Source organism: Ovis aries, chromosome 15 (assembly GCF_016772045.2).
Source record: "Ovis aries strain OAR_USU_Benz2616 breed Rambouillet chromosome 15, ARS-UI_Ramb_v3.0, whole genome shotgun sequence".
Taxonomy (NCBI): Eukaryota; Metazoa; Chordata; class Mammalia; order Artiodactyla; family Bovidae; genus Ovis; species Ovis aries.
This window is the reverse complement of record NC_056068.1, coordinates 40,543,830-40,564,445: the sequence shown is the minus strand read 5'-3', so window position 1 is coordinate 40,564,445 and position 20,616 is coordinate 40,543,830. Positions and strand designations below refer to the sequence as shown.

Sequence of the window (20,616 nt, the reverse complement as noted above, 5' to 3'; positions counted from 1 at the left end):
ATTACATGTAGGTTTTGTTTTAATGTGTTCTGTAGTCTTCCACTTACTATATTTTGTATTGAAATATAGAATAATTTACTCACAGCTAAGCATTTGTACAGGCTTAATTGCATATTTGTTGTGGAAATAGTAAAAACTGGCCAGGTTTGGAATTTACGATCAATTTATATAAATAGAACTTTTTGCAGCAAACTATGGGGAGGGAGGTGGGAGGGGGGTTCATGTTTGGGAATGCATGTAAGAATTAAAGATTTTAAAATTAAAAAAATATATATATATAAATGCAAAAAATAAATAAATAAATAAATAAATAAATAAATAAATAAAGAGAATGCAAAAGTATCCTTTATTTCAGATAATAGCAAATGAGAAAGCTGCTTCTCATTACACTGTCAAGAGTAGTGATTCTCAAAATTTTATTTATTTAAAAATCATTTGGGGATACTTGTTAAAAATGTAGGTTTTGAGGCATTACTCCCAAAATACTGATTTAGTTACTGTTGAGTAGACTGGATAAATTGTATTTTGTTTAAATAAATACCCTTACATTTTTATAAGATAGTTGAAATACTTTGAGAAAGTTCCAGATTTAGCAAGTCAGGATTCTTGAAATTTTTGCTATGTATTCTGACAACCAACACAGTCCTTATGCAAGAAGTATTTACAGAACTCCTGCTTTGTACTGAATAATGTGTAGCTCTCTGATGCCTGTAAATTCCTAGAGACTAAAGTATACTTAAAAAAAAGTTCTCTGATTATATGAATGTAATACATGTTCACTGTCATATTGTAAATGAAGAAAGTGGAAATTTCTGACAGTACAATTAACAGAAACTGCTTTAATGATTTTGCTTATTTTTGTCTTCTCTTTCCTTCATCTGAATGCTTTCAAGAAAATGAGGAAATTGTTATGAGCAGAGTTTTAATCAGTATTTTTCATGTAATGCATGAGGAGCATTTTTCAGTATTATTAAGTAGTATTTTAGTATGGGTTTTAAATGGTTAAAAAGTAGTGTTTCATTATATGATTTAGATATTTAAACTATAATTATTACTGATGTTATAATGAATATTGTAAGTTTTTTATTTTCATCTGTGATTTTTTTTCCTTAGAGTAGGTTTCTAGAAATTGAATTACTAAGTTGAAATTTACTAAAAATATTTTTATAGGACTTTGATACACATTGCCGTGTAATCATAGTCTTCATTTCCAACTATTGTTCCTCACACAGTTCTACTCCACTCTTTCCCCTACTTGTACATTTTCCTTCAGTGTTCTGGAGTACTGCCTTTCTGAATTAGAACAGTCTGTATACATCCAAACGAATTGGTGTTCAAAAACTGTTAGTGACTATTGAATTGGCATTTTGCTTAAGAATTTATTGAAATGCACAAAATGTTTTCATTGAAAAATGTTTTCATGATATCAACTCAAAACTTCAGGAACACTTCTCTCCATAATTCAGTGAGGTTGGGGACTTACCCTTTTTTGTCTCCTTGTCTACTAATTCCTTCTGGTGGCCAATTACTGTTAATGGGAGATGGTTGGAAGTGGGGGGCACTTAAAAATTAAGGAGTGGATTGAAGGCTGATTGGACTCGCAGATGGTTAAAAGTGACTGAAGTGTTCTATCATTTAAATCTGAGATATCTTTCCTGGCCAGTTTCTTTAACAGTTCTTTTCTTTATATCAACTTTGAGTTGGCCAGTTTCATTCTACTTCGTTTGGCCTCGTAGAGTTCTCCTTCATTTCTTACTTGTTCTGTTCAGGATTTCTTTCTGTGTTTGCCCTGTTATTGTTCTATACAGAATGGCATATGCTCTTATGTTTTCTTCCCTTATTGACTTATACTTATGATATTGACTCATGACTATTTCAGATAGAGGACCCACTTGATAATAGTTCTCATTTGAAATTTTTTGATTTAGACAATTGATAATGACAGAAGATTTCTATTAGTTCTATAGCATTTTATCTTTTTAATCTCACTAAAACCTTCATACTGTTGGAAAATCATAGTACTTTTATTTGACACACTGGTCATTCTGTTAAATATGGTACTAAATGAAGTACAGAAGACCATACATTTTTATTTGATTGTTATTGCTAGTGGTAAAATAAAGAACAGTGGAAAAAGTGTTGTTATCCCTCCTTCCCTTAAACCCGTCCCCCTGCCACTCTGTTTTAAACCCAGGGAAGGGAAACAAGATCACAAATAAATGGTGTATGATTGATCTTAGGGTATACACAAAAGACCTTGATAGTACCTTGCCTTTTAAGGCTACTGGTAGAATGGTTGTCCCTGACTATTGAGGAATTGGGGAAGGAGGTGGAAAAGAAGAAATCCCAGGCAGCTGAGCAGGTGCAGAACAACTGGGTCTCCTTGCTCAAGTGCTGTTGTTTGTAGGAAAGAATCCATTATCAGTTCAAGTAGCTTATAGATTTGTGTTGCTTATAAGTCATATTCCCTTCTCCCTCATGGGTACCTGCTGCTGTGCTAAGTAGTAGGATAGAGAGATAAATTAGGTTCGACCCCTCCCCTCACTGTTGGGGAACATATACAAGTAAATAAACAATTATAGATCAGTGAATTAAAAGCTCTAATAAGGATTAAGGACAGTATGCTGTAAGAACAACTCAGGCGGCACGTGTTGATTAGGAATTGAAGCAGTTTATAATTATATAGCAATGTAGAGGAAATATTTAGACATGTGTTCACAGTATTCTTAAAGATGAAGGCATTCAAAATCAAAGCTTGAACCTTAGTCCAGAGTAAAAGATAGGCAACTACTTGGTCTCTTCTTAGAATTGTACAAGTGCAGATAGTGTGGAATCTATTCCTCTTTTCCACAACTGAACCAAAGGTCGTTCTGCATTTGTTGATCTTTTTCATCACCTTAGTTAGCAATATTGTTTGTCTACAAAGTTTTCCACTATCTTACTAACAGAAGATATTTTTGTTAATTCTTGGAAAATTGAAAAATGTATTTCTGAGAGCTTCAGTGAATGCCTTTGGCATGTATTGAGAAAAGATTTAAGTGTTTTTGAGATAACTAAGTCTTTCAGTATAAAGTGGGTATAAATAAATTTAATTATTAGGCAATGTGTTTACCACATTTTACTCAAATAATAAGGTATAATAAAATGATGAGGCTGATATGTTTGTGTGTGTGTATGTGTACCTCATAAAGCCTACTTCAAAGAAGTTCCAAAAATATTCTCAACAGTGGTAACCATTTCTAACTGGGTACATAAAGTTAAGCACTTAAATAGTTCATTTGAATTTTAAATGCATCTAAGTTACTCCTTTCCTTTTTCCTTTCTCTCAGTTCTCTTCTTCCATCTCTGAGTTCTCTTACTTTAATAGTCACTCTTTGCATGGCGTGCTGATCTGCAGGGTTTCATACTTCATGGGTGTGTACAACAGTGGAAGTCCTCTGAGTTTGTATACAGTGGATTTATCTTATGTTATTGATTATTGGTAGAAATTGGTTTATTGCACCTGGTGAACTGGTTCAGTACTGTCTTACTTTTTCCATTTTAATACACAGCTTTTAGATTTCGGGAACAAAGATTTATTTTTGTCACAAAATACTATATTAAATGTAACTGTCTTAAAATTTTATTAAATGCTATGTAACATCTATGTATATCTCTGGACATATAACAGCATGTCCAGAGATCCTGACTATCTCTGAGAAATAAAGTTTACATAGTGCATATATTGACGAAAGATGTCTTTCTTAGGTATTATTGAAAAAAATTGAAATAATTTCCAATTATAACCTTAACCTCTTAATTTTTACTGTGTATTAAATTCTTGTTAAGTTTTCTTTCTGTTAATTTTTTTACATAAATGCTGATTTATATTTGTGTATTTGTTTTTTTAAGGATATGTGGGACTAGTAAACCAAGCAATGACTTGCTATTTGAATAGCCTTTTGCAAACACTTTTTATGACTCCTGAATTTAGGAATGCATTATATAAGTGAGTATTCAAAAAAATTCTATCAATAAAATTGATTTAAGAATTAAATACAGCTTTTAACTAATTAAATCTATTTACCTTCTTGCACTTCTTTGTTAAGTTTGGGGCATTTCTCACTTCTTAAAACATACCTTGAATAGTAAATAAGAAAAGGGTTTTATGGGAGGCAGGCATATGAAAAATTTGTGGGGAGAGAGAATCAGAAATGTATAGACAGCAACAGGATAAAATTGATAAGATTTATGTTTAAGATAAATTATTATATTTAAGCTTGCCTTGCTTTTAGCTTGAATGCCTTTATGAAGAAGTATGTTATCTACTTTTGGAGATAATCTGAATTTGTAAACCATATTCTTTTTTTCCTCCACATCTCAATTTAAGAAACAGAGTTGTCTTTTTAAACTTGCAAATTTTGTTTTTAATTAAAATATAATGCAACTGTTCTGTGTTTTATGTGTGTGTGTATATTTTAAAAGACTGTGTGTATATATGTTTGTATATATCCATATTTAAATAAACTCTAAAGTCAGACATTTGTTTTTATGAGTATCCTATTATAATATATATAATACACCCTTGTATATTTCTTTACAATATCCATAACTTTTATTTTTTGACATTTAAAAGTCAGATAAACTGATTTTTTTCCTCCTTATTGTGTTACTTTTGAGAAACACCTTTGTAATTACTGTAAATATTTACAGTAATAAAGTACTAAATACAGTATCTACTTTTGGAACTTTTGATATTACAAACAACATTATATTACCATTGAATTCATATGTAAGCTCGCCAGCTGAATTTACTTGAAAAAATTGACATGATTTGCATTCAGCAGGTATTTGTTACCCAGTGTTTATATGTAGGTGCTTGATAGATAAAGTTAGAAATAAGGTCTTTGTTCTTAAGTAATTCACAGATCTCTTCACAGTAGCAATATGTATATTTTATAAAGTAGTTGAAATAACATTTAAGGAGGACTTAATGCCATGAGAGTTTAGAGAGAAGAGAGATTAACGCAACTTGGAGAAGTGGCTTATTTAGCAGAGCAAGTAGAACTTGAGGTAGTCATGAAGATAGGTGTGGTTTGGCCAGGTAGAGAAGATTAAGAGGACGTTATAGAGAGAGAGGAGGACTTTCAGGAGCAAAAATGAGTAAGTTCATCATGTAGAACTAAAGAAGGAATGGCTCCCTTAAAAGGCTGGACTTTGCTGGACTGCAGCCAGGATAGCACTAGCATGAAAGATAGGGTTCCGTTTGTTTATTCTCTTCACTTGTTATGTAGCAGCCAGAAAGAACCTACCACTTTAGGTATGTGGGCATGAATTATGGAAAATTTCCAACATACTAAAAAAAACAGTGAAATGGTATAATGAATTCCTCTGTACCCATCACCCAACTTTGGATATTACCAACTCATGATCAGTTTTTTTTTGGTCTATAATCCCCCATTCTGATTATTTGGAAGCACATACCTAATCATATCACCTGTAAATTATATCTTAGGTCACTGCTAAAATTTCCCTGATTGCTTCATAATTTCTTTTTTAAACAGTTCAAAGCAGGATCCATACAAGATCTGTGCATTGAAATTGATAAGACTTTTAACCTATTTAATCTATTTTTCATTCCCTTTGATCTTTGCAGTTTATTCCTTGGAAATATATGTGTGTATCAGAAACTGATGGCATTTGTCCTATAGTTTTCCACAGTTTGGATTTTGATGGTCAAATGCCATAGTGGCATTTAATATTTTGTTGCCTCTGTTATCTGCGAGTTAATAATTGGGACAAGAATCTTGACCAGGTTCACATTCAGCGATTACTCTTAAATAACCTTTGCCTTTTATTCATGTTGCCTAAATTGCTTTCTAAATTTATGAATTAGAATATTTCATTAGATATTAATTGCTCCAGTTAATACCCAAGCTCCGTAAAATCCCCAGAGTTAAAAATTTACATTTGTTATGGTCTTAATGCTAGTTATGCTCTAAAGAATAAAAATATGTTATGAATAATTCTCAAACATTTCATTCCAATAGGTGGGAATTTGAAGAATCTGAAGAAGATCCAGTGACGAGTATCCCATACCAACTTCAGAGGCTTTTTGTTTTGTTACAAACCAGCAAAAAGAGAGCAATTGAAACCACAGATGTTACAAGGAGCTTTGGATGGGATAGTAGTGAGGGTACTAATTCTCTTATAATGATAAGTATTTGCAATAGTCAAAGGAATTCTGAGAGACTGTATTATAAACAACTCATTAACATCTTTACTTTAAACCTTTTCATTGCTTTTTGGTTGGTGTTTTAAAAATAGCTTATTTTTAAAATTTAAGCTCCACGGCATAAGTTTTGATCCATTAAAACTATCTTGTAAAATAAGTTTGGTTATACTCTATGTACTTAAACTAAAATTTTTTTAATGTGTTAGCTCAGATTTTTATTAACATATTTCTTGGATCTACAGTGAAAAATAATAAAAATGGCAAATATTGTAGCATCATAAAGCATATGCTGCTTATAAAATGTTGAGCTCTCTTGGTTCTTTTTCATATGATTGCCTTTTTATGACTCTAGTATATATTTTGTGTTCTTTTTAAATCTAGCATTATTTTGTGTAGATTTTCCCATATTTCTGACAGTTTGCTTTTAAACAACAAACTAATATTTCATTACACTAAGTTAATAGCTCTTTTTAATTAAATTTTATCTTAAAATAGCTTGGCAGCAGCATGATGTACAAGAACTGTGCAGAGTCATGTTTGATGCTTTGGAACAGAAATGGAAACAAACAGAACAGGTAATTTATCTCTCAAGTTGAGGAGAGTATTTTCTAATAAATTATTAATTCCTTAAAGTGACTTTATTTTATTGGAATGTTTTAAAACTTGGGCATTAGTCCAGTTGTTAAAGTACTGAGAGTTTCCTCATCTTTGAGGAGATTGGGCCCTGTGATCCAGATGGTCTCTTTTTAGCTGAAAACTATGTAATTCGTGTGTGTGTGTGTGTGTGTGTGTGTGTGTGTGTGTGTGTGTGTGTGTGTATTAGGGATGATTTTTGAACAGTATTTTCAGATAGATGCTAAGTAAATTCAGTGTCTTATCTGTAACACATAAAATATACATTGTAAAGTATATTCATCTAGCATTACCTTCTTTTTGGCTAGTAAGATATATTCATGCTTTTCACACTTAGTGAAAGTGAGAGATACTCAGTTGTGTCCGACTTTTTGCAACCCCAAGGACTATATACATTTCATGGAATTCTCCAGGCCAGAATACTGGAGTGGGTACCCGTTCCCTTCTCCAGGGGATCTTTCCAACTCAGGGATCAAACCCAGGTTTCCTGCATTGCAGGTGGATTCTTGACCAGTTGAGCCACCAGAGAAGCCCTTTCACACTTAGGATCCTTGTTAATCTGACCCTATTCTTTTTTTTTTTTTACTTTACTTTACTTTACAATACTGTATTGGTTTTGCCATACTTTGACATGAATCCGCCACGGGTGTACATGAGTTCCCAAACATGAACCCCCCCTCCCAAATCTGACCCTATTCTTAAATCCAGTGGAAGGAGGAACAGATTAAAAGTGGGAGAACTTTAGATATATCACTGGAATGAGGCCTAAGGCTGAACTGGATGAGGACTCAGGCGGGTTTATGCTAAGCGTAGTGATAAAAGATCATTGGAGGCCAAAAGAGGACAAGTCTGGAGGGTAGCCCAGAGGATGTACCGTCTGATGGCTCGGACTAGAGTTTTTCAAACTGGATTGCAGTCCATTCATTTATGAGATAAATTTAGTGAATCTACACAGCACTTTTTTTTTTTTTCCAAAAAGGAATAAAATAGAAAAATAGAAGCATCACATAGTAAGGGTAGGTATTGTTTTATGCCACTTTTGTTACAGTTAGATGTACTAGGTTGCAGTGTAAATTATTTTCTTACTGTGGGTTGCTAGCAAAACTCTTTGAAAAACGCTGGATTGAAACACTTAGAAATGCCCCCTCAGAGAAGACAATCAGATATAGCTGGAGCAGGTTAATGAAGAAGGCTTCATTAAACAAACAGTATTAACGTAGACAGTTATGGTGGATCCTAGTTTGAAGGCTTATAAATCCTCAATACTTGAAGAGGTATACATTTATGAAAGAGACAAACTATGATTTCCTTCTTAACCTATTCTTAAGAAATATTGAAAAAAAATTACATTCATTTAGTGATCTAGATTTTCTGCATAATCTATAGGATTGTATTTTTGTAACCTTATGCAGAAGGTATTAGGGGATGTTTCTTTTTTGTAGGTCTGAAGGTACCCTTTGTCCTCGTTAACATCCGTTTGTGGGTCAACAATTTTAAGACCAGCTGGGGCATTCCTTCTGAGTTCCCAAGTTTTGGTACAGGAATCTTGAGGCAAGACATTCATATGGAGGGTCCTTACTTAGGGAGTTACCTCTCTCCTTTGGGTCAGAGTAGCCCCCAGTTGACTTAAGTTTGCAGAGTAGGTGAGAGATTCATTCTTTTCAGGTGAGGATATCTTGAGGGAGATGGAGTTTAAGGTTTCTTTATTAATTTCTATTCGTTTAAAGTACAGTATATTTTTCCTTCAAATTATTTTATGTGTATTACTGAAAAAAGTTTTTTTTGTACCTTGAGATAGAGGATATGATTTTAGAAGTCAGAATATATTATTGTGAAAATAGTGATATGTATATGTAAAGCTATAGAGCCAGTTATTTAGCTGTGTAATTATCAATATGCCTAAAATGATGGATTGTTTTGTCTTTGTTAAGCTTTGATTTTTTTTTCCTATAGAATTTTAGATTAGATAAATCTTAAAGCTTTCTAAAACTTCAACAGTAAAACTCAATATCCTTTTGAAACTCATTCTGAAAGGCATAAAGTATTAACTAATTTTAAAGGAACCCTTTAAAAATTTGAATGTTCTTATTTTTAGGCTGATCTTATAAATGAACTGTACCAAGGCAAGCTGAAGGACTACGTGAGATGTCTGGAATGTGGCTATGAGGGTTGGAGAATCGACACATATCTTGATATTCCATTGGTCATCCGGCCTTACGGGTCCAGCCAAGCGTTTGCTAGTGTGGTGTGTACCTTTCAGCTGACTGCTTGTGTATCCATATACAGAATACATAATGGCACAGTGATATAATATATCCTAAGGTAAGTATCATCCTAGATACACCTTCTTGGGTTGTTAGTCATTCCTGCATTTAAACTAGCAACATCTAGAAGATTTTTGACCCTTCAGTGAGTCCTAATAGTGCATGTTTAAGAGAAGTAGTATACAAATGTACTGCCTCGTGGCTCAATCTTTTACTCTTGTAGAAGTGACTAGATTACTTCACTTTATCTTTTTTTTAACCTCTATAAACAGTCTATTTTATAAATGCTACTTTTTAACATTTATTTTTGGGGGGCCTTGCCAGGTGGCTTGGGGGGCCTTGCCAGGTGGCTTGGGGGGTCTTAGTTCTACCAGTCAGGGATTGATTCTGAGCCCTTGGCAGTGAGAGCGCAGTGTCCTAACCGCTGGACTGCCAGGGAATTTCCTATAAATGTTGTTACTCTTTTTTTTTGAAAGTACTTTTTTGTTTTGAGAGCACTGTTTTGTTCCATATACTTTTGTGAGAAGAATAACCTCTAGTTATTAAGACAAACACAGACCGTATTTTTTGAAAAAGCATTCCTCTTCTAAAGTTTAATTTTAAAATGACCCAGGCATTTTATAAGCACAGATAATGTGAAGAATCAGAATTATATATAATTAACATATGTAATTATATATAATTAACTTTATATATCATCAAATTGGGTGATTAAGATTTTCTCATTTCTCCTTTTGTTCTCTGTTTTTAACTGCTTTTTGGTAATTTTATTATTGTATTCTTACATTTGTGTATTTAATTGCTTATACAAAAGGAGAGTCATGGAAGGAGTTAAATTGACATTTAAAATTAGAATTTAGAAACATTTATTCGAACCTATTATGAGTCAGGGGAGACTTTCACAGCTAATATATCTGAAAAAGTCAGATTTCATCATGATGATCTTACTTATGCTGCAGTCAGGCTGATGGTGGATTGCAGGTAAAATCACTGTTCTTAAAATTAGTCCATACTTTAGCCTCTAAAATAGGGTTTCAGCTGTGATTTAGTAGTCTCTAGGACAGATGATACCCTTTGCTTTTTTCTCCTATTTTTATATGACTGTCAGGCAATAACAGCAAGAAGTTATGGGATCAGTCAGTGGGAATCCAAAGTAAAAGGCCTTTCTGAGATAGGGGAAGATTTGGCCTCTTTTGCTTTTTTTAAGTGCATGTTTTTCTTTTTATTGAAGTATAGTTACTGTACAATATTATGTAAATTACAGGTGTATGATATAGTGATTCAGTCAGCTTCCTGAACAGATTTGAAAAATTCTGTTAAGTACTTAATAATACCCTTGTAAACTGCCATTCTAGGTATATGAGAGTGGCCTTGGCTTGAGTGGCTAGTTTTATTTTTCATTTTTGTTTTGTTTTTACTTTATTTTGTCAGTTTAAGGTAGAAGAGACATAAAAATTGTTAAGGTTTATCTTTCAGTGATTTATCTCCTAACTGATTTTAAAACTTTGGCATTTAAGGAAATGTACTAGGGAAGTGCTCAGTAGTCCCAAGTGATGTACACTATTTTTTCTATTTTATTTATGAAAATATTTTTATTTAAGATTTTTCATGAACCTGTTTAGTTTTTTTCTTACATATTTATTGAATTTTGAGGAAGTTAATTTTATTTGTGTTATGTTGGAATATAATACTTGAGTATTCAGCAAATATAATACTTGAGTATTCAGCTATTAAAAAAATAGCTAAATCTTTTTCATTATTTGCCTGCTGAATTGTTACCACTCTCCTCAGTACGTTACCGACATAGCAGTGAAGTGAATTGGAGGATATTTTTGGAGAAGTGAAAATAGTCACATTTCTGAATGGAATTCTCCAATTCTATCCTACATTGATATATGGATGATGGTGGTGGTAATTATTCAGTGGAAATTGAAAATTACATCTATGAAGCAGGATGTAAGCAGGCTTATACACACATGCGCTAATAGGGCTTACGGAAGGGAACCTAAAACTTCCTAGATTTTGCTGGAGTCTCTTGAGGGAAATTACAGCAGGTGAGACTACCCAAGATAGGAGTTCTAAGGAGGATACTACCTTCAGAGAACTTTAGTTAGAGGTAAGTGATTTCCCTTTATTTTCTGAATTCAAACTTACAACCTACGCTTCTTAAACTGCAGAAATCATATAACATCTAAATTTAATGTTATATCACTGCTTGCCATTGTGTATTTTGTTAGTGCTATGTGTTTTAAAAATAATTCGGTGTAAATGTGGATTATAAATAGCTAGTTAAAAGAAGCATTATAAAATCTTGTTCAGACTATTATATATTTGGCCTTAATTTAAGTTGAACTCTTTTAAAATTTATTTTCTTACTCTTACTAGTGGTCTTAGTATATTTGCCTTATTGGCTATTTATACATACATGCACAAAGACGCTTGACTACATGCACACATATATACACACATATACTTACCTTCATACACAGCATTGATGGTTATGCATTTTGCTTATTACATATTCTGTTTACTGAGCCACAGTACTATAGTTATGTGTATTCACTGTGGTTAACACTTGGTATTTAATTTCAGATCAGTAAGTATGAAATTCTGTTAAAAATAAGAGGTTTTTTTGTTTGTTTCTTAACTTCGTCTGAAACACCCAGTTTCTGAATTGTTTTATCTCCATATTTAAATAAATTAACTTGAGAGTAATATTTAAAATTAAATAAGAATGGAGTTGCCACTTAGTTAATTTATCATTATAACATCTATATATAACTTTGGTTATTTTTCAGCATGATTGTAGCAGACTAATTTTTAAATAAGAGCTAAAAATTGCCTATATAGTTTTTTAAAACAGCTTTTCATCCCAATGTTTGCTTTATTGAACTATTTCTCAGTTGCTATAACTGTAGTATTTATTAAGTTTCTGGCCTCTGTTTTATCTCCGTTTCATCTGTGTACAGGGCTCTGCTGCTGCTGTCTCTCACAGTGCATTTTGTTCAGCACTCATCTCCAATAGGTTTAATAGATGTTTGGAAGAAGATTTCTGATTAAGTAAAATTGGGAAACTGTGTAACTGTAATACTCTTTGGGAAGTTTACAATGCACATTTAATTTTAAATGCCCTCTGTGTTCCTGTAATAGAGAAAGTAACCAACCTTTTCTCTGTGGGACATCTGTTAGTATTTCAAAGGATACTAGGATTCTGAGGAACATATTCACAAAATATTCTAGGATATTTTGTGGAGCTCTGCATTAGATTAAGGTGATTTAAGGAAATCTTTACTTTGTTACATTAACATTTATGTCCTTGTAACTGTTGAAGGGAGTGAGAATACTAAAATAATATGTTTCTAATTTCCTGTTATTTTACATGTCTTGTTATTAATCCTGAAAAAAATAATATCAGCCAAAAAATTACTTACATTAATATTTAAAAAAACTTGATTCTCGCTGATTTATTAGGTAATTAGAACTGTCTACATAAAATCAGTCTCTCGAAACTTTATAATCAAAGAAACCTTGAATCTGCTTATTGCCAAGCATATTTGAGAGTGTATTATTTTGAGAAGATCTAAATGGTATAACCTCATATGTTTGACATTAATTAGAGGAGAGCGTTCTACTTAATAGTAAATTTTAAACACTATATTTTTATGGGTAGTTTTATTGAGTTGCTTATTCAGTGGTAGGTACTATTCTAGGCCATTTTTATTAGTATAGTTTTATTTTCTTTTGGGGAAAGTACATTTAAATATCTGTTTATTATGTCAAAATGTGTTCAAAAGTCTAAAACTGGATTTGGCTGTATGGTTCCTTGTAGTGTCTTGGGAAAGATCAGATTAGGTAAAAGACCTTTTGTTCCCTAAGTAAACACAAGTTAATGATCATTTTAAAGTTTTGAATAGAAAATTGTTAAATTCATAAGCATTTGTGAAATCATAAGTGTTCTAGATATTTAGTTTATACACGTTTATATCATAAGTGCTACCCTGATTTAACAGGTAATTTGGACATTCTTATATGGCTGGCTTGGTCACATAACTCATTTGGTTGGTAGAGTAGTCCAAATTTGTCCAAATATGTAAGCATCACATAAAGAAAACTCTCTTCCATGGACTCTACCCTCATTTTTCCAGGAATTTGTGTGGCTCAACATAGTGGGAACCAGTTTAAAAAGTGGGGACTTTTGCTTTCAGGATGATGGAGTAGATGTACATTGCCCTATTCCTCCCGCTTAAACAACTGAAAATCTTGAACATTATATATAAAATAAACATAAGAAGACTCTGAAAGGTGGAGAAAAGGCATAAAGACTAGGGACCTCAGGACTCAAGGAGTGACATGGGGTGAGTTCCCTGGGTTTTCTTTTTGCCTAATGTATCCCAAATTTGGAGCTGAAGATGCTGGCAGGCTGGAAATAGCAAATAGCACAGACTAGTAAGTCTGCTGTCTCTAGCCAGAAGACTGGGGAAAGGACAGCCTGGCAAGGCACAAAACTTGGCCAGTAACTGCTGTGCTGCAGCCAGACACTGCCAGAAAGATTGTTGCCCTAACCCATGTCAGCCAAGGCTGAGTAGGGAGCCTCAAAGTTGTAACAAGGTGCTCCAACCCCCTGCCGGGGTGATTTCAGAGAAGACTGACTAGGACCAGAAGTTTCTTCCCTCCTGGGCAGTACTGAACCTCCCCACTGCCATTCTCCTTTTACTGTGGTTAACTGTTGTTAGAGACCATGTGGGGAGCCTAGCCTTACACTCCCACCTAATAGTAAAAAGGTGTTCCTTTCCCTTCCCACTGGAGTAATGTTAGAGGAGGCCTAGATGAGAGTCAGGACTTTCACCACTTCTCACCTCCTGGATAGGGAGCTATCCCCCTCCTACCTGTGGTATCAGTGGAGGCCACAAAGGGAGCAGTGACAGATGTTAGAATTATCTGACAAATATTTTAAAGCAACCATCATAGAAAAACCAATACATCAGTGAAAATTCCTAAGCCCACTTGAAACAAATGAAAAAATAGAAAGTCCTGGGGAAGAAATAGCAGATATAAAGAAAAATGAAATAGGAATTTAGAACTGAGAAATGCAGTAACCAAAATTTAAAAGTTAATGGATAGGCTCAACACCAGAATGGAAGAGACAGTGTATAGCGAACCTGACAATAGAACAATATAATTTGCCCAGTTTAAATAACAGAAGTACAGTGGGGGTGAAAATCCTTAGGGACCCATGGGACTATAACAAAAAGTCTGACATTGATGTCATTGGAGTCCTGGAAGGAGAGGAAAATGAAGACAGGGCTGAAAAAACGCTTGAAGAAAGAATGACTGAAGACTTCCCAAATTTGGCAGAAGGCGTAAAGCTGCAGATCCAAGAAGCTGAGCAAACCATAAACAAGCCAAAAGAACTTTACGTCAACTTCAATTATAATTAGACTTTTGAAAAGGAAAGACAAAATATCTTGGAAGCAGTGAGTGAGAAAAGGTACCTTTTTTTATGGGGGGAAAACAATCTGGTTTCTCATAAGCAGATCTGTCATCAAAAACTCTGAAGGTCCGAAGGAAGTAGTACATTTTTCAAGTGTTGAAAGAAAAGAGCTGTCAACTAGAGTTTTATACACAGCGGAAATATTATTCAGGAATGAAGGGGAAATCAAGACCTTCTTGGATGAGGGAATCCTGAGAAAAATTTTTACTAGTAGACCTACCTTAAAAAAATGGCTAAAGAAAATTCTCTAAATGGGAAATGGTAAACGGAAGGCATATTAGAACATTAGGAATGAAGAAAGAACATGGTAAGCAAAACAGGGTAATACAATAGGCTTTCCTTCTCCTCTTGAGTTTTCTAAATTATCTTTGATACTTGAACCAAAATTATAACACTGTCTGGTGTGATTCTAAATATATGTAAAGGAACTATTTAAGACTACTATATTACAAAATTGGAAGAGGTAAAAAGACAGGAAAGGTTTCTGTACTTCACTTGAACAGTTAAAAGAATGGGACCGATAGACTAAAAGTTTTGTGTATGTAATATAACACGTAGAGCAACCACTGAAAAAGAGATACACTCAGTTCGGTTCATTTCAGTCGCTTAGTCGTATCCAACTATTTGCTACCTCATGAACTGCAGCACACCAGGCCTCCCTATCCATCACCAACTCCTGGAGTTGGTACACTCAGAAGCACTATCAGTAAATCGAAGTAAAGTTTAATTCAGAAATTTTTTTCAGGTTATCCATAGGAAGGCACAGGAAACAAAACAAACCAAAACATTAAAATAGCAGACTTAGTTGCATGTAAATAGTCTACATGCAAAAAGGGCATCCCTGGTGGCTCAGGCAGTGAAGAATCAGCCCGCAGTGCAGGAGATCTGGACTTGACCCCTGTGTCGGGAAGATCCCCTGGAGAAGGGAATGGCAGCCCACTCCGGTATTCTTGCCTGGAGAATTCCGTGGACAGAGGAGCCTGGCGGGCTACAGTCCGTGGGCTCACAAAGAGCTGGACATGACTGAGCAGCTAACACACATACCAAGTAAAAGGAAGAGATCAGCATATTAGATTTAAAAAATGTGACCCAAAATATGCTAGGTACAAAAAACAGCTTTTGGTGTATTGAAATAGGCAGGTTGATAATAAAAGGGTTGAAAATTATATATCATGTAAACATTAATCGAGAGAAATGAGGCATGGCTATATTAAAAGGAGATAAAGCAGATTTTAAAGCAGAATTACTAGAGATAAAGAAGGGCATTGTCTAATGATAAAAAAAGGTCAGTCCATCAAGAAGACAGCAATCTTAAATGTGTACAAACTAAGTTACAGAGCTGCAAAATATGGGAAGCAAAAGCCTTTCAAAATGAAAGGAGAAATTGACAAATCTGCAGTTACAGTTGGAGACTTCAGTGCCCTTATCAATAATTGATAGGTAGAATCTCTAGACAAAAAATTAACAAAGATATGGAACTTAACAATATCATCAGCCAACAAGCTCTAATAAATATAAAACCGTTCACTCGACAACAGCAGAGTACACATTCTTCTCAAGTGCCTATGGACTACATATGAGGATAGACCATATCCTGGGCTGTCATACAAACTTCAGTTTAAAAGAATTAAAATCAGAGAGAGTGTGTTTTTCTGCCACACTGGAATCAAATTGGAAATCAATAACAGTTAACTGGAAAATCACCAAACATTGGAAAAATAAACAATGCACTTATAAATAATCCATGAGTCAAAGAGGGAAATGTCAAGGCAAATTCTATATATATATAGAATGGAAATGCAGATATGTAACATCAGAAATTGTGAGACACAGCTGAAGCAATACTACAGAGAGGAAAGTGTTAGTCGCTCAACCCCATGGCTCCTCTGTCCATAGAATTCTCCAGGCAAGAATACTGGAGTGGGTAGCCATTCCCTGCTCCAGAGAATCTTTCCAACTCAGGGATAGAACCCCAGTCTCCCACATTGCAGGCAGATTCCTTACTGTTTGAGCCACCACAGAGAGGAAAATTTATAGCTTTAAATGCTGGCCTTTAGTATAAATTCTTCCATAAGAAAAAAGAGAAAATGTTATGTATCAATAATGCAAGCTTCCACCCAACCTGGAAAAAAGAGCAAAAGAAACCCAAAGCCAGCAAAAGGAAGGACATAATAAAAGAGCAGAAATCAGTGAAATTGAAAATAGAAAATCAATAAAAGCAGTTAATCAATCCAACTGGTAAACCTTTAGCAGGACTGACAGGGGAAAAAGATAAGATAAACATTTCCAGTATTAAGACTGAAACTGCTACTATTACAAACCTTACAGATATCAAAAGGATAATAAGGGACAGTTCTGCGCATATAATTTGATGACTTAGTTGAACCAGTGCCATGAAAAGCACAAAGTACTCATCTTACATGGCTTAGATAACTTTAGTAGCCCCATAACTGTTAAGATATTAAGTTCATAATTTAGAATCTCTTAAGAAAATCTATTAAGTTGGAAAGTTTTCACTGGGGACTTGTACCACATATTTTAGCACAGTGAGCACCAGTTCTTCACAACCCTTTTCAAAAAATAGAAGGGAAGGAACCCTCTCCAGTGTGTTTTGTGAAGCTCCTCTTATCCTCATACCAAACCAGACAAAGGCAGTTAAACAAAAAAAACCCTCAAAATTATGACCAAGCCAGTTTCCTTAATACATATAGAGGGAAAAATCCTTGTCAAAATATTAGTAAATAGAGCTAAGCAATATAATAAGGAGAATGATATACCATGACAAAGTAGAGTTCATTCCAGGGATTCAAGGCTGGTCAGTATTTTAAAAATCATTGACTGTAATCTACCATGTTAACAGAGACAGGAAAATTAGCATGATCACATTAATTGACTTAGAAAAAGCTCTTGACAGAGTTCAGTAATCCACTCATGATAGAAACCCTAAAAACTGATAATAGAGGATAATTTTTCTTAAACTTATACAAAGAACATATTCAAAAACTTACAGCTAACATCATACTTTGTGGTGAAAGATTGAATGTTTTCTGCCTAAAACATTAAGGTTATCTCAGCAAGGATGTCTGCTCTTATTCATTTTAGCACTGGAAGTCACAGCCAATACAATAAGGCAAGAACAAATAAAAGGTACACCAATTAAAGGAAGAAATAAAATTGTTCCCCCTTTTTAAATAACACTTTTTTTTTTTTTTTGGTATAGAAAACCCCAAGGTATTTGTCAAAACAAAGCAAAACCCTGGAAAACTAATAAGTGATTTTAGAAGGTAGCCATATATAAGATAAACATACACAAATCAATTGTGTTTCAAAATATTAGCAAAGAACATGTGGAAAGTGAAATTAAAAATACAATATTGTTTACAGTTGTGGGGGGAAAAAAACCCCTTAGGTGTAAGTCTAACAAAATATGGCCTGGACCTATGTATTGGAAACTATAAATTCTGAAATAATATTTAAATGGAGAAACATACTCTGCTTATTGATTGAAAGATTCACATGTTGAAGATGTCGGTTCTCTCCCAAATTGTGTAATTTTAATGAATTCCTTTCAAAATCTGACAAACTTTTTCAGCCTCATTCTAAATAACATAAAATAGCTAGAATAGCTTTAAAGATTTTGGAAAAAGAATAAAGTAGGAGAAATCTCTGTCTAGTTAATTTCAAGAATTATTATATACTTACAGTAATCAAGGTTTTCTGATATTGGAAGAATAAGCAATAGATCAGTGGAACATAATAGAAAACCCAGAAATAAATCCACACAGATAGCCCAGCTGATTTTTTAGAATTGCACAGTGCAGTTCAGTGCAAGAAGGATGGTCTTTTCAACAAATGATGTTAAACAGTTGGGTACTCATATTTCCAAAACTGAACCTCTACTTAAACCTCACAGCTTGTACAAAAATTAGCTCAAAGTGGATCATAGACTTAAACATAAAATGTAAAGTTATAAACTTTTAGAAAAAAAATAGCAAAAAATCCTGTAGATATAGGGTTAAGCAATTAATTCTTAGATTTGATACCAAAAAGTACAGTCCACAAAGGGAAAAATTGACAAGTTGTATCTCTACATAATTTTTAAAACATTTGCCCTTTGAAAGCCAAAGTGAGGAAGATAAAAAGAGAAGCTGCAGACTGGAAGAAATTATTTGGAAAGCACATATCTGACAGAGGACTAGTATTTAGAATACATAAAGACATCTTGAAACACAGTAATAAAAAACCCAAACAGTCCATTTAGACAGTAGGCAAAAGACAAAAACATTCTATCTAAGAGCATATACAGGTACCAAATAAATACAGGAAAAGATATTCAACATCTCTAGGGAAATGCAAAGAGCCAGACATGACAACTGAACAGCAGCAAAACAGAAATGCAAATTCAAACCTTATGAAGATAACACACTACCAGCAGAATGGCTAAAGCAAAAAGTAACGGCAGCACAGAAAACTGGCAACAGTGTGGAGAAACTGGTTCACTCGTGTTTTTGGTGGGAATGTGAAGTATTACAGGCAGTTTCTTACGAAGCTAAACATGAAATGACCATAACCTCCAGTAATTATAGTCTTTTGATTATCCCAAAGAAATGAAAACTAGTTAGATGTTCGTAATGTTTTTATTTTTAATATTCCAAAACTGGACTCAGCCCAGATGTCTTTCAGCAAGTAAATGGATTAACTGGGGTGCACACAAACCATAGAACACTACTCATTAATAAAAGGGACAAACTGCAGTACACGCAGAAACTTGAATGAATCTCCAGAGAATTATGCTGCGAGACAAAAGCGAACCTCCAGAGATTACATATGATTTCATTTACATAACGCTTTTGATACAACACAGGTTTAGAATTGAGAGATTAATCATTGCCAGAGCTTATGGAGTAGCTGGACCCAGGGGAAGGATGGGTAGGTGGTTACTGTAATAGGACAACATGAGTGATCCTTGCGGTGTAGGAACTGTTCAGTCTCTTGACTATGGTGGTAGATACATGAGCCTAAACAGGTAATAACTTTATATAGAACTTACTGTACATACATGCACAGACAAATGAATACACTGAAACTGAGAAAATTGGAATCATATTGGTGGGTTATAGCAATGTCAGTATCATGATTGTGATATTATACTATAGTTTTGCAAAGTAGTTACTTGCCATTTGGAGGAATCGCACCATGTACAGGGAGCTCTGTATTACTTTTTGTAATTGTATATGAACCTTCAGTAATCTCAAAAATTGCAATTAAAAGTAGATAGCTTAAGTAAAAAATAGAATCTTTTTCCTACTTTAAAGAGAAATAAACAATGTATATATTATGGGAAAGATAGTTAACTCTTTAAGGAAGGCATAACTGCACATCAGTAGCACAGAATTGCTGAGTATATTAAAATCAGTTAGAAAGTAGTTATCAGTGGTAGTTCTAATTTATCTTCTGTGGTTCAGTTTGAAAAATGAAATGTAAAGTAGTGAATGGTGGAGAAAGAATTTTATATGTAAGTTAAGAGTTAAATGAAGGTTTATAGGCAGTACTGTTTCTTGGTTCTATCTTTTTATTGCACTGTACCTAGATTTTCTATATTTCTTAAAGAACTAAGGATATAAGAATTCTCTATATTATGTTCTGAATGCTGAAGATTAGGGTCTAAAAACCTGTGTACAGTTAACACTTTGTGTAATATATAAGGAGGTATAAGTGCTAGAAAATAAAGCTATTATCTTCACTCTGGAATGATAAAAAACCATCACAGTCAACCCAAAGCTAGTTTGGAAACATGACTCAAAAATAGTTGAACATACTCAAGAGGTTCCCATGAGCTTATCGTGTGTGTGTGTGTGTGTGTGTGAGTGTGTGTATTAATAATGGCACAGTGTTTATATTTTATTCCATTTTTATGATCCATAACTTGTTTTTTAGTATCTAAAATATAGTTTAGCATGATTTTATTGTCTTATCACATTAAGTGAAGATAACGTATATAACCACATTAGCCC

At 33.8% G+C, this 20,616-nt stretch overlaps 1 protein-coding gene across 11 annotated transcripts in view; it reads left to right on the top strand.

Annotated features, from left to right (window-relative positions):
* USP47 (ubiquitin specific peptidase 47) overlaps window positions 1–20,616 on the top strand; it is a 102,842-nt gene that overhangs the window by 40,803 nt on the left and 41,423 nt on the right. For all 11 annotated transcript variants that reach the window (XM_060399347.1, XM_042233056.1, XM_060399346.1 and 8 more), the window contains 4 exons: window positions 3,892–3,988; window positions 6,030–6,175; window positions 6,710–6,789; window positions 8,943–9,092. In XM_060399347.1, coding sequence (XP_060255330.1) covers window positions 3,892–3,988; window positions 6,030–6,175; window positions 6,710–6,789; window positions 8,943–9,092 — 473 coding nt within the window. The remainder of the gene's footprint in view (window positions 1–3,891; window positions 3,989–6,029; window positions 6,176–6,709; window positions 6,790–8,942; window positions 9,093–20,616) is intronic.